At 44.5% G+C, this 14,673-nt stretch overlaps 1 protein-coding gene across 4 annotated transcripts in view; it reads left to right on the forward strand.

The window, feature by feature from the left end:
• Positions 1 to 10,209, forward strand: part of SSX2IP (SSX family member 2 interacting protein) — an 81,752-nt gene extending 71,543 nt beyond the window's left edge. For all 4 annotated transcript variants that reach the window (XM_033916655.1, XM_033916658.1, XM_033916659.1 and 1 more), the window contains exons 13-14: positions 7,612 to 7,765; positions 9,342 to 10,209. In XM_033916655.1, coding sequence (XP_033772546.1) covers positions 7,612 to 7,765; positions 9,342 to 9,423 — 236 coding nt within the window. In that variant the 3' untranslated portion in view covers positions 9,424 to 10,209. The remainder of the gene's footprint in view (positions 1 to 7,611; positions 7,766 to 9,341) is intronic.
• The last annotated feature ends 4,464 nt before the right edge of the window (positions 10,210 to 14,673 follow it).

Consider the following 14,673-nt stretch of genomic DNA (forward strand, 5'->3'; position numbering starts at 1 on the left):
CTTTTTTTGGAAGAGATAGCAAAGCTGGAGCAACATCTCTCAATGATGCTACCATAAAGTGCTGGCATATGGGTGTGACTAGCCTGACTAATTATGACTGGAGTTTAGTTTGTGGTTTCACTATGGTGAATTAATATTTTAGCAAAGAGTTTACTACTAAAATGAAATGGTTTGAAATAGCCTGAATGTCTTGTACAATCCTTCTGGAGGCTGAACACTAGGGTTCTTGCATCCTCTCCAGCCTTGGCTGCAGGGCTCACAAACAAATTTTGTCTCCTCCCTCTGAGAATACCTCCCTGGATACTTTCCATGATGCTCAGTTTGTTCCTGCAGCCTTGCTGCTGGGTTCTTGTCTCTTCTGCTCATGGTTTATTTTTGAATTTCTAGTCTTTTAATTTGTTCTGTAATGCGGGTATTGCCCAAGTGCTACAGATTCACTCTGTGGGAGTGATCCTTCGGCGGGAGATCACAGACTTTTACTTAAATATTGTCTGCTTCTGGAGGGTGCCCTGTTAGCAGAAACTACAGTAAGCCCCCTAGACTGCCCGCAGATTGGATCAGGTCTCAAGATCGGGAGCCATCTCACCCCATGTTTGTCCACTAAGGGGTAGAGCGCAGGCTGAGCAGTTCCATGGAGGTACACTGGGATCGGAACCGGACTGCGTATTTTCCCTAATTTCCCTGAGGGGTCCTGGTGGTCGTTAACTACGGTGACAGGGAAGATGAGGCGGTCAGATGACCTGAAAATCCAGTTTTATCAGCTCCTGAGATACTGATATCCTTGCTTGCACTGTGTATTGCTGGCTGCCATTGAATTGCATTGTAGCACATGTCTCAGTGATGTCTGTGTGCCCCTGAGTTTGGCGATTTTTTTTGGGAGGGGTTCTAAAATCGGGGTTTGGGTGATTTCCCTGCATGCCCTAGTCCCCTCCCCCCCCCCAACTTGAAAAATCATAAAATCATCATTTTTCTGGGTTCCCTGTGTTTGTCCCAGGCCGTTTTAGGGCAAAATCAGCACTCGCAGTGGCCATCTTGGATTTTCATTAAAGTTTTTAAAAGTGTATTTTTTGGACTTAGAAGCTTTGTTTTTGCTCCAAACTTCATGTATGGCCACCTCAGGACAGGATGGCATGGATTCATGCCATAAATGCGGCAGATGGCTGACAGATTTGCATCACATGCGCTGCTGCCCCTGAGGGGTGTGAACCAAACACAGATTCTGCACGACCCTCCGGAGAGGCCCTACCTTCCTCCGTTTCCACCAGAGACATGATTGCTGCATCCAGGACACCTAAATTGTCCACGGAGGGTGCTTCCGCAAAATGTAAGCGCAGTTCCGGGGAAAAGTTTCATGAATCTACTAAACATTCCAAATTTGAGTCCTACAGAGCGGCTCTTGCCGCCGATGGCTATTTTTCCCCGGAATTTGTGGATATGATCTATAAGGCTTTTTATAGGGGGGAGGAGGGGGAAGAGGCTATGCCTGTTTCTACACTCAGATTCCAGTGCCGCAGTCTTTTTCACCTTTGGATTCCAGCATGTCAATTTGTTCCGTTGCTGGAGCGACAGCAAGCAGGCAGCCTGTCCCCACCGTTGCTTCCGATTCAGTTTCTATGCCTTTAGTCCACGAACGTGACTGACTTAGCGGATCTTGGTTGTACCCAGAACACTGCCTGCCCAACCTTATTTCTGAGTTACTGCGGACACTGGTCCTTGATTCAAACCAAGTGGTTTAGATAGAATATTCAGTCATGAGTTCTAAGCCTCCATTATCCGCCTAATTTCCGAACAATGCGGATTCACAGAACTGCTCTTAGAGGTCTGGGAGTCCCCCCTAGGGTCCCCTGAAGTGCGCTAGGGCCATGGCAAAATTGTATCCCATGACATCGGAGTTTGGCAAGCGCTTGGTCCCGCCGAAGGTGGATTTGCCTCGGATGGATGGGTTGTCCTGAAGGATGTTAAGAACATAAGAGTGGATTTTGTTCTCAAGCATCTTTTTGTTTCTGCTGTGGCGGGAGTGTGAGCTGCAGTGGTCATTTCTTTTGTGGCCCGGGCATGTCACACCAAGCTCCGCCAGGATCATGAGGATGTTGTCCTTCGTGACCTTGACTTCCTGGTCTCTGGGGTAAATTATTTGGCAGACGCATTCTGAGATCTTGAAAGTTTTTGCTAAGCTGGGAACTTATTCAGTTTCCGCTTGGTGAATTCTATGGATTTGCCAGTGGTCAGGTGATTCTTCATCTAAGGCTACGCTGAGCAGGTTACCTTTTTAAAGGTTCGCTCTTGTTTGACCAAGGTTTGGATGACATGGCCAGTGTTCAGGACCATAAGCCTAAGGTGCTCCCTAGCTCTAAATCTTGTCCACTCAGGGGTGCAGGACGACCGAATTTTCATCCCTACCAGTGCACTTAACAGTTCGCCAGGACAGCATTTCGGAACTCCCTCCAGACCTCGCTTTGGAGGTGCAGTGCACCAATAGTCTTCCAACTCCCGTCCTTCTACCCCCCCAAGAGAAAATTAAGATGCTAGGTCTCTGGTGCGCCCTCCTCCCTTCCCCCCCCCCCCCCCCCGGATCAGGGGGTGGCTTTCAGCCTTCCTTCAGGAATGGCAGCAGATAACTTCAGACCTCAAGATGCTTAGGGAGGGCCTTCGACTGCAGTTTTTCCAACCTCCGCCAGACTTCTTCCTGTTTTTTCCTGTGGGAAATCCAGACAGAGCCAGCAAGGTAAGAGCCACAATGTGCAGGTTGTTACAGGAGATACTCTATATACTTCATCGTGCCAAAGAAAGACTCCAAAGATTGCAGACCTGTTCTAGACCTGAAGGCAGTGAACGCCTTCCTCCGGGTTCTGCGTTTCTGGATGGAAACGGTGCATTCTGTTATAGCAGCAGTGGCACCCAGGGAGTTTTTGGCTTTTTTGGATCTCATGGAAGTATACCTCCACAACCATATTTTTCTGGATTACAGAAGGTTCCTGAGATTTCATGTACTTGGGCTGGCCTTGGTACCCAGATCCTTCAGCAAAGTCATGGTAGTGATGGCAGCCCATTGGCGCTTGCTGCGTGTGCTAGTATATCTGTACCTCGACGACTGGCTGATCAGAGCTCCCTTGCTGGAGGAAGCCCACATGGCAGTTCTCTAGGTGGTGCATTTGCTGGAGAGTCTCAGCTGAGTGATCAATCTCATGAAGAGCTGTCTCATGCCGACGCAAGACTTGGAGTACCTTGGAATCCATTTCCACATGGGCCGGAATCCAGGAGGCTCAAGCTTCGGAGTGCCATTCAGGACATATTAGCAGGTCCAGCCCTGACAGCCTGGCAGTTTCTGCAAGTCTTAGGTATCATGGTGCCTATGGCTGTGATTCCATGGGCAAGAGCTTGCCTCCGTCTGATTCAGTTGTCCCTTCTGAATAGGTGGAATCCTCAGCGGTATGCACTGGAGGTGCAGTTGCGTTGGTTGGTGACGGCACGCAACAGCATGCTGTGGTGGTTGACCCCTGTTACTGTGAATAGAGGTCTTCCTCTGTGAGTCTTGGTCTGGGTGCCCCTGATAACAGACATGAGTCTCTCCGGTTGGGGAGCAGTTTGTAGATCTGTACTGGTCCAGGGCTGGTGGTCTGTGCTGGAGAGCAGATGGCTGATCATTCAACTGAAGCTGCGAGTGATCCGTCTGGCTATGCTGAGATTTTGACGGTGTTTCCATTGGGAGGCCGTCCGTGTGTTCTCTAACATTGCTACAGCTGTCGCTTATGTCAATCATCAGGGAAGCATTAGGAGTCCCCTGCTGAGCTTGGAAGCTCGAATGCTATTTTCCTGGGCGGAAAGGCATCTGGTGGCCTTGTCTGTGGCTCAGGTGACCGGAGTAGACAACGTTCAGGCAGACTTCCTGAGTCCTAAGATTCTAGACCTGGGGACTGTCGCTGTCCAGGCTAGCGTTAGAGTCTATTGTTCACTGGTGGGGCTGTCCCACCTTTGATCTTTGGCATCCTTGGGAAACCGGAGGGTGGACAGGTTCCACAATGACCAGTGGGAGAACTTATGTATGTCTTCCTCCATGGCCTATGATTGGGCATGTTCTGTGCTGGATGGCCTCTCACAAGGATCCGGTACTCTTAGTGGCCCCTGTCGGGCCCAGAAGACCTTGGTAGGCAGATCTCATGCAGTTAAGCTCAGAGAAGGGTCTGCGTCTTCTTTAACCACATAGGTGCTTCATGCAGGGCCCTCTAGTGCTTATAGATACGGACCGTTTTGGTCTTCTGGCCTGGCGATTAACCATGTGGCCTTGACAACTAAGGGGCTACTTAATTGTGGTCTTCACTATGTTCCTTTAGAGCATGAGATAATCAATGGTGTCGGCCTACACGAAAACCTGGAGGGGCTTTCCGGCTTGGTGTGCTGGGATTCAAGTGGATCCCGTGGCACATGTTCTGGACTTCCTGCAGGCTGGCCTCAGGAAGGGTCTGGCTGATTCTTCTCTCTGGGTCCAGATTGTGGGACTTTCGAGTTTGGGTCCCTCTTCTCTCAGGAGTTCTTTGGTGTCTTACCTGGACGTTATCCGCTTCTTGTGGGGGGGCGGGGAGGCTGATGTCTCCCTTGTGACTGGTGGAATCTAAGTCTGATTTTTCGCTCTGGCTTGTCCGCCCTATGAACCCCTTGATGGGATTTCTCGGAAAGACCTTGCTGTCAAGATGGTTTTCCTCATTGCGATTACCTCTGCACGGAGAGTTTCGGAGCTTCAGGCTTTGTCATGCAGAGATCCTTTTCTCCGCTTAACAGAGTCTGTAGTTAGTTGGAGGACAGTGCCTTCCTTTCTCCCAAAAATGGTTTCCTTGGTCCATGTCAACCAGGAAGTTCGGCTGTCCGTCTTTGTTCCATCTGGCTCTATGTCTGAGGACCATCCTTTATGGTCTATGGATGGGCAGCGTCTCCTTTTGCCTGGAGGCCACGATTGACTTCCATCTGTCGGACCATCTCTTTGTCTTGGTGGGCCCACGAGCTGGGGTCAGCCTGTGTCCAATACTCCCATCTCTAGATGGACCCATGTGACTATTTCCGCTGCTTCTGTGTCCAGGGGAGGGGGAGAGGGAAAAGCCTCCCCTTGGGGTGAAGGCTTCCTCCAACAGAGGTTTGGCTTCCTCATGGGCTGAATCTTTTGTGGTCTTGCCTGATGGGATTTGTAGGGCGGCCACTTGGGTTCTCTCTTCCTATCTTTCCCAGGTTTTAGTGATTTGATGTGGCGGCTAAGCGTGATACAGCTTTTGGTGCTTCTATTCTGACGGTGGGCTCTTCGGTGCCCCCCCTCCCACCCCCACCCGAGAGTTGGGACTGCTTTGATACATCCTTAGTGTTCAGCCTCCAGAGAGATTGTACAAGAATGAAAGATGAGGTTTCTGACCTCTGCTAATCTTTCTTCTTGTAAATCTCCTCTGGAGGCTGAACTCCCGCCTATCTATTTTGTCTGATTCGCAGGTCACGTGTTCAGTAACTGGTAAGCTGGATTTTTGTCTTTGACCTCTAAGCATCACGGGAGTGTCCTTTGATGTAAGGTTAAGGGATTAGAAGTGTTCCTGGGTGGTATCCTTTCTGATCCTCTGCCTGTGGCTCCTTTAGCACACAGTTATGCTGTTTTGCAGTTTATAAATGTTTCCATTTATTGTTTGACAAATTTGGCCTTGATGGCATTTGTTAGTTATATATTTGTTTATCATGAGCAGAATTGACTTGTAGCGGAGAGTCCCCGCACACTTCTCTCTTTTCTTGTGTTTCCTGTTTGTGCTAGATCTACCTGGCTTTGCTATCAAGTGAGCATCATGGGAAATATCCAGGGAGGAGACAAAATTTGTTTCTGAGCCCTGCAGCCAAGGCCTCCAGAGGAGATTTACAAGAAGGAAGATTAGCAGAGATAAGAAACCTAATTTTTCATTCATGAACCTATGGACAGTTCATTGTACCAAGATCATAAATTGCAAGTATTAATATGGAAATTGGAGAAAATGGTGATGGGATTAATACAAGGTAGGATTTTGACTACCTTATTTTTATTAAGATTTCCAAAATTTCTACAATTTAAATACAGTGGAACCTTGGTTTATGAGCATAATTCGTTCCAGAAGTATGCTCGTAAACCAAATTGCTCGTATATCAAAGCGAGTTTATCCATAGGAATGAATGGAAACTCGCTTGATACGTTCCCCTCCCCCTCGAGGCCACCGGCACTGCTCCGTTCCCCCCCCCCCCTCAAGGCCACAGGCGCTGCTCCATACCCCCTGCGATCTGGCCCCCTGCTCGCGTTGCCCCCCCCTGTGATCCTACATCCCACGCCAAGCACCCAAATAACATCCCTTACCCCGATTTGGCACCAACACACAGGAGGTGCCGGTGCCTGAAGATCCTCCCTCTGGGCTGGGCTGGATTGAGTATCGGAGATCCTCCCTCTTGGCTGGGCTGAGCTGGACTGGGCCTTGAGCATTTGCGCAGGATCTCGGAGAGAGCGAGACCAGAAGGCCTTGAGCATGCGCAAATGCTCAAGGCCCAGTCCAGCCCAGCCAAGAGGGAGGATCTCCGATGCTCAGTCCAGCCAAGCCCAGAGGGAGGATCTTCGGGAACCAGCATGTCCTGTGTGTTGGTGCTGGTGCCGGTGCCAAATCGGGGTAAGGGATGTTATTTGGGTGCTCGGCGGGGGATGCCGGATCGTTGGGGGGGGGGGGGCGCTCATAAATCGAGTCAGCCTCGGTTTCCGAGGCGCTGATTTTGCAAATGTTTTGCTCATCTTGCAAAACACTCGCAAACAGGTGCAATCATAAACCAAGGTTTGACTGTATAGACAAAGCCAAGAACATTAAATGAAAGAGGTCATAATGCTGAGAACTCGGTTAAAAAAAAAAAAAAAGCTAGAACCATTTACTGTCAAAAAATATTAGTCCTAATAGACCCTAGCTTTCATACGCTCAATGTTGAACTCTCCTACAAGCAAAAACTTCTCCAGTTGATGTTCAAAGTAACATACAAAAAGAAGGGCTAGATATAAACTGCCAATATACGGTATACAGAAACAGTAGCTCGAAAATTGATGCAAGAACTTCATATCACAACAGCAACATATAAATGCAGAAAGAGAAGAACAAAGCCAGAGGAAAAAAATTTAGCAACACGTCAAAGAGCTACTGTATTTCAAGCCTATCAAAATTTCATGCAATAAATCTTTGATGCAGTAAGGTTTAAAGGCCAAGAAAAGGTATCTGTATGTTCTTGTTTTAAACTGAATAAACAGTTGTTCACCTTGAATGGTTTGAGCCACATCTGGAATAATTTGTAAATTTTTTTTCCCCACAAAAATAAATCTTTATGAAGTATGCTATTAATATCAACATTTTATCCATACAAGAAACAAAGGTGACCACGAGTGGCAATCAAGGCAATATTGTCCTTTGTAGTTCCCAAAGAATTAGTCAATTGAAATGAATATCATGAATGTATGCCAATAAATGTTGGACAGAACCTCTTGCGCTGTGTGGGGTTTGATTGCAATTGTGAGCTATTCGTTATTGCTAAATAAATAATGACAATACTTCTAAAGTGATTATAAATCAGTTTCAATCACCCTTTTTTAAGGTCCTGACCAAGATAATCAAAAATCGAATCCTAGGCAGCCTCAGAAGATGGCTCATTGTGGCTATGTAGCAGGTGTTTCCAGGTGTGCATCTAAGTATCTCCCGGATACACTTGCAGAACTTTGCAGAAGTATGTCTCTCATTCCTGATGACAGGTACACACTAATTCTAGTATCTTATTTATGCCTATTGCAGGGGGGGCGGCAGCAGGCCGGGAGGAGGAATCGGCGGTGGGTCGGCTTGGGGGCAGGCAGGCTTTGGCGCAGCAAAGAGGGAGGAAGGACAAAGGCTGGAAGGCAGTGAGGGAGAGGGGGCACAAACACGAGATTAGGGAGGGAGGGAATAGAAAGGGACAATTGTTGGGCCTGAGTGTTTGAGTAAGAGGGAAAGAGATGGTGCACATGGGGAAAGGAAGAGGAAAATTGGGCATAGAGAGGAGTGAGGTAGAGATGCATGGGGAATAATAGAAGGATGAGAGGGAGAAATGTTGGATATAGTGGTGGAGTGGGAACAGAGAGATTGTGTGGCACAGTGGTTAAAGCTACACTTAATCCCCCCATTGCCCCAGGTACATTAAGTAGATTGTGAGCCTGCGGGGCAGACAGGGAAAAATGCTTTGAGTACCTGAATAAATTAATGTAAACCGTTCTGAGCTCCCCTGGGAGAATGGTATAGAAAATTGAATAAATAAATAAATAGACTGAAGGGGATGCAAGGGGGAGGGATATTGGGCATAGTGATGGAGGGAGAGATGTGGCATAGGAGGCAGAAAGAAATATTGGATGCACAGTCAGAAGGAAGTGCAACCAGAGACTCATGATATCAGCAGACAACAAAGGTAGGAAAAATAATTTTATTTTCAATTTAGTGATCAAAATGTGTCAGTTTTGAGAATTTATATCTGCTTTCAAAATTTTGCACTATATTTGTCTATTTTTGTATAGTTTGTTACTGAGGTGACATTGCATATTTTAAAATCCATGCAGACATCTTTGAAAAACCCCCAATATAAATGATGATTAACATTTTCTCTGCGTACAGTGTGCTTTGTGTTTTTTAAATTTTGTGGTTACCATTATGTATTAATAAGATTATATTGTGTGTATATGGAAAATGGATGGAAGAAATTGCATTACAGTTAGTATTAGTATTATTATGGGGGTGGAGTCGGGGGCAGAGTTTGGCAGGTCTGGGGGTGGAGTTTGGCCGGGGTACTCGGTTGGTGTTTGTTGGGCTTAGGGGATACTTGGCTTGAAAAGTTTGAGAAACACTGGTCTATTCCATAGGAGCCAGCTCTGTGAGAGCTGTGGGAGCTTGAGCAGTCCCAATGAACCAACTCCTTAACTGTGTCCAAGTGGAGGTAATTTCCATTGGGTTCAGCACCTTCAATAATTTTGACAGGCTGGCTCCTATGGTTCATGCAAAGCATTTGTTTAAAAGCAGACTCTAGGACAGACATGGGCAGCTCCTGTCCTCGAGGGCCAGAATCCAATCGGGTTTTCAGGATTTCCCCAATGAATATTCATGAGATCTTATTTGCATGCACTGCTTTCAGTGCATCTTCATTGGGGAAATCCAGAAAAACTCGATTGGATTCCGGCTCTTGAGGACCGGAGTTGCCCACCCCTGCTCTAGGTTCTCCAGTATCAACTGTCCACACTGATGTATCTGTCTTCAGTAAAACACGTTTTACTTTTATTTATATGGAAGTAATTATTTATTCTCTTTCAGCCCCTCAGGTAGCATGCCAAAAAGGAGAAGCACTCCTGACAGTAAAGCATGGAGTGGAAGCGAGTTCATCAGTTTCAACTGACACAGCACTTTCTCAAACTGTCAAATCTGCCATAAGCTCCTGTTATAGAAACATTGCACAAAAGATAAAGGCAGTTTGCCTTGATCTGTGTGGTTTTATATCCAGAAGATAAGTTTTTTTTTTTTTTGTTTACTCTGTCAGACAATTAGGAGGGGGGGATGGTAGTCTTAAAAATGTTTATCTAAAAAGTCAATATATGGTTACGGTTTGTTGATTTATAACCTGTTTGAGTCCTTCCTGCCCTCCTTTTCCCCGTCCCCCATTTTGTTTTTCCATATTTATGAAATATTGGTGTGCATTGTGCACAGTTGTAACTGTGATACTTTAGTAACAGACTTTGTTTCTGTGGCGAATGTATGATCTAGTCTAAATGAAAGCACTGGAGTTGAGATTGTATTGTTTTCTGAAACAAAGTAGCACTTGAAGAAGCAGATTGTACAGTAAATCTTTTGTCAGTTGAAAACTTTATCTACTTGAATGTATATTGTAGGTTAAAGCAGGGTTTTTATATTTTTAGAATGCTGTACATGATTTTATAAATCTACATTTTTTTCCCAATGTTGTATAAGAAATCTTTATGAAGATTTATACATTTATATTCATAAGCTGCTTTGATTCTGAAATATTTTGCAAACATCCATAATCGCAGTATTTTACAAGCCAACTTATATGAATTGTTCTATGATGACAGGGTTTAAATACAATTGCCGTCGCCAAAATTTATTTTAACTTGCAAAAATACACGTTGAAATAGAACTGGAAATAAACTTAAATGTACATTTTTAAGTGTTTGCAGTTCAGTTATTCACTGTTAACTCCGTTTCTACTGCCTATTTATTGCCCAAACTTGTGAAGTGCTTAGAGCAGTGCATCGCAGACTGTGTGCCTCCTGAGATTTCAGGTGTGCCGCGGCACACTGGGACGGAGGAGAGGCACTGGCGCCAGCTGAACGGTTACCGGACGTGCCTCTTGCGGAGAGAGGCATGTCCCGTAAGCACCAGCGCCTCTCCTCCTCTCTGGCCGCCTTTCTCTCTGGCGCAGGGCCCATTGGAAGGGTCTTTGCACATGCGCTGACATCAGCATGATGACCTCACAGATGCGCATGATATTACACCGACGTTGCACACTTCTGGGTGTCTCGAGCCAAGGACACTTAGGTTTAGTGCAGCGGTGTCCAACCTGTGGCCCTGTGAATATTTTGTGCGGCCCCGGTTGAGGGCGATGCAGTGTTTTCCTCCGCTGCCCCCGGGTGTTTACCGTCTTGCCGGCTCCCTCCTCTGTCTTGCCGCAGTCTTTGCGCGGCCCCAGCCAATGCGGCCCAGGAAAGCCGAAAGGTTGGACACCCCTGGTTTAGTGTGTCCTGGCTCTAAAAAGATTGCGAGATACTAGCTTAGAGTTGCAATCAAGTCAATGAGAGATGTGAATGATACCTGGTTCTAGTTCTGACTGCATCAGAATTAGTGGTTGCTTGTAGGACACTTCGGTCAAAAAGTGTTCTAATGGCGCATAGGTTCTTACCTTGCTGCGCTAATTACTATCCCTAGTAGTATGAGCGCTGTGGATGCATTGATGGTGTGCTGGAGTATGACAGACGAGTGCTGTGGTCTGTTTAGTCTGTGAAAGACGTTTTGAGGTCCTAACAGCTCAAGAGTTAGCATAGCTAGTATCCTGTAAATGCTGTCTTCATGAAGACAGCGATGTAGGAAGGATGCAGAAGGTCCCGAAAACAGGCTGGCAGGCATTCTGCAAACTCGTAAAGAAATGGAGACATAGGGGCGGACACAATGGTTCGAAAACAGGAGAAATTTAATAACAAATTAGTGAAAAAGGGATGCCTGATACGGCCATGTTTTCCCTAACAAGGGCTGCTTCAGAGGCTAAAACGTAGGGTTAAAAAAACAAAAACAATGCATAAATAAGCCTAAATCATTGTAAATCAAAATCCTATAAATAACGGGACACGATAATAATCGGCATTAAAATATGAATAAATATGGATAAATAACTAAATGTAACATGAAAAAAATTATCATAAAACCAGGCTATAAAAATTGTGCAAAGTAACATAACATACTGACCAACATTAGAATATGTGTGGGGACCCAAACAGATTACAGTAGGATACCTTATGGTGTATACAACTTACATCAATACAGGCGATGCGGCAGAGAACATGAATGAAAATAATTGGCATACATCAAGCAGTTGTTTTAAAACCAAGCTGCAAAAATGACCAAACCTAAAACCTCAGGGGGGGGGGGGTGTCCATGTTTATGGAACAGAAGTCCAAAATTTCAGAGCTAAATATAAAGTAATGCACATGCATGGCCCTTCCTGCATGCAACAGTTTTTTCCTCTGCTGACCAGATATGAAAACCAAAAAAACTCTGTGGAGTGACGATGTTCCTAAATGGACTTTATTTGAAAGTATCAAAGTTCCAAAGGTACACTAAAATCATCCACATAAAATAATTCCATCCACATAAAAGTAAATCATCCACATAAGAGCCTTAAAGGACCTAGTCCGCTAGGGATACAGGACCCAACACGGTCCGCGTTTCGACAAAAACTCTTCTTCAGGGGTCCTATAAAGGTGAGTACGTGGGAAACAATTGTGTGGTGAACGGGAAGTGAGACACTGCTTGCATTTGCAATGGAAAGCGGACTAGGTCCTTTAAGGCTCTTATGTGGATGATTTACTTTTATGTGGATGGAATTATTTTATGTGGATGATTTTAGTTTGGGAACATCGTCACTCCACAGAGTTTTTTTGGTTTTCTCTGGATTTTCTTCTTTGTGGATATTTTGGGGTCAATTCCTTTTGTTTTTTGACCAGATATGAAAAACCATCTTCAAAGAATGTTACCTCTTCCCTGTGTATTTAATTAACCCTTTATTTGCCATTGTTGCTCAGAAGCAACATGTTTCTATGGATATTAAGGGAGACCTGCATCTCCAAATGCCTGTTACTTGGCACCATTGCTCTCGTTCAACATCAAGTTAACATAAAGCAGCCATTTTCACCATCTGCCAATTAAAGGGTTAAAACCAGCATGCTCATTTTTGTTCCTGTGGGAAAATGTTAAGACAAATCTGATCACATGGACTAGAACTGAAAGTGGAGTTTAGTGCTGGCTCAACAGTATCGGGGAGAGAGAGGCCAGTTGAGTTGTGCTGAAGTAGCTCTGCTGTTATGATTGTGTATATTTGACGCCTTTGTTGGAAGAGTTTGTATATTGGTTGGCAACATTCTGACCCCTGATACAGATACTTGATGAAACGTGGTCTTGAAATAAAGTTCCTTTGATGTGAATGTGACTCCGCCTTCTTGTTCCTATCCGTGGCCTTCTACACTTCTTTTTTTATATTGCAGACAAATCTTTTCAGCCATGCCTTGAATGTGTATGAAAGATCCAAAACTCGATGCCTATTTATTTGATTTGATTTCTATCCCGTCCTCCCGAGAACTCAGAACAGGTTACAAGCTAACATTCACAGTAGGTTACATTGGACAGTATGCTACTGTATTGTATTGCTAAATGTAATGACAAGGCTGGGTAGTTCAGTAACTTAAGGACAGCTTGGGGTGGGGACATTCATAGGAAATTCCGAGGGAGGTATTAGGCTGACTGCAAGCATTGTGGTAGAATGTTTAAGCCCAAAAGGACCGTCCGATCACTTCTACGATCCCGGAGGAGAGAGTGTTCTATGTACAGAAAATCAGTTGACTTGGCATATTCCAGATAATCATCTGTGGAAGGTACAGCCCATGGAAGCAAAGAAATAGTGCTAGGCATCCTTAAAGGTGGCACAAACCTCCTTGGAGGCTTCCAATCCTAAAGAACAATCTTCAGCATATCTGCAATAGCCTGATGTCAAAACAAATATCAAATGTTCAATTTAATTTATAACTTTTTATTGAAGGAATCAAATAAGCATATAATAATATAATACAATAAGATATTCATTACAATTACATTCATAATACTAATATTTCATACATATTTCTATCATTACTCCAAAATATATTTCCATTACCTATTTCATACTACTATACATTTTCCCTATTCCCATCCCCCCTTCCCCATCCCCCTTCCCAACCCCCATTTTTATTTCGATTATAGCATTGTAATTAATGAATTAAGCAAATCTACAATTCAAGTATTCCATACATATTACTATTCTGCTTCTTGAGTTAATACTTTACTTTCTGAATATCATCTTTTTTGCAGGTTATTAGATTTGGTATAATCTTATGGTTTTTGCTGATGTATGGGATTTTTATGTTGTGTAAATCCTGAAATATGTATAATAATAATAATAACAGTTTATATACCGCAGGACCGTGAAGTTCTATGCGGTTTACAATGCTTAGAAATGTTACAGATTGAGTGAATAAACAGAGTTACAGATTGAATGAACAAACAAAGTACAGATTTAGCGACAGGTGATATGTGATATGATCGATTTCATCTTTATTAGAGCCCCCATCCCTTAACATTCTGATTCACTCTCTCATTACTACACGTCTAGACTATTGCAATGCCCTATATCAGGAAATTGCCCAAAAAGAGCTCTGAAGATTACAGGTAAAACTCCTATGAAAAGCCAAAAAATATAATGTCACCCTACTTTTAATTTCGGCTCACTATTTACCAATTACACACTGGCTGACATTCAGTCTTTTGCTCCTTACATTCAAAGTTAGGCAAGACCACACTCCAGTATTCATGGACAGACTAAACTTATTCCTTATGTTCCTACACGGACACTTCTCCTAATTGTTCCCTCCGCTCGTCACATGACCTACAATATGACTCGTAAAGCCATATTTTCTGTAGCAGCCCCTCCATTATGGAATGCCCTACCATCATATCTTCACCACAAAACCTCTAGTCAAATTCAAATCCAACCTCAAAGCCTTTCTATTCAAAGACGCATATGAGATGATATTGTAGGCTATTTTAGAACAACACATTCATTTTACAGCCTGAACACAGAATTGCCTATACCAGGGGTAGGCAATTCCGGTCCTTGAGAGCCGGAGCCAGGTCAGGTTTTCAGGATATTCACAATAAATATGCCTGAGATAGATTTGCATCTCAAGGAGGCAGTGCATGCAAATCCATCTCATACATATTCATTGTGGAGATCCTGAAAACCTGACCTGGCTCTGGCTCTCAAGGACCGGAATTACCTACCCCTGGCCTATACCAACTCCCACCCTCTTTCCTCATGTTATTTCCTCTT

Source organism: Geotrypetes seraphini, chromosome 12 (genome assembly GCF_902459505.1).
Source record: "Geotrypetes seraphini chromosome 12, aGeoSer1.1, whole genome shotgun sequence".
Lineage (NCBI taxonomy): Eukaryota > Metazoa > Chordata > Amphibia > Gymnophiona > Dermophiidae > Geotrypetes > Geotrypetes seraphini.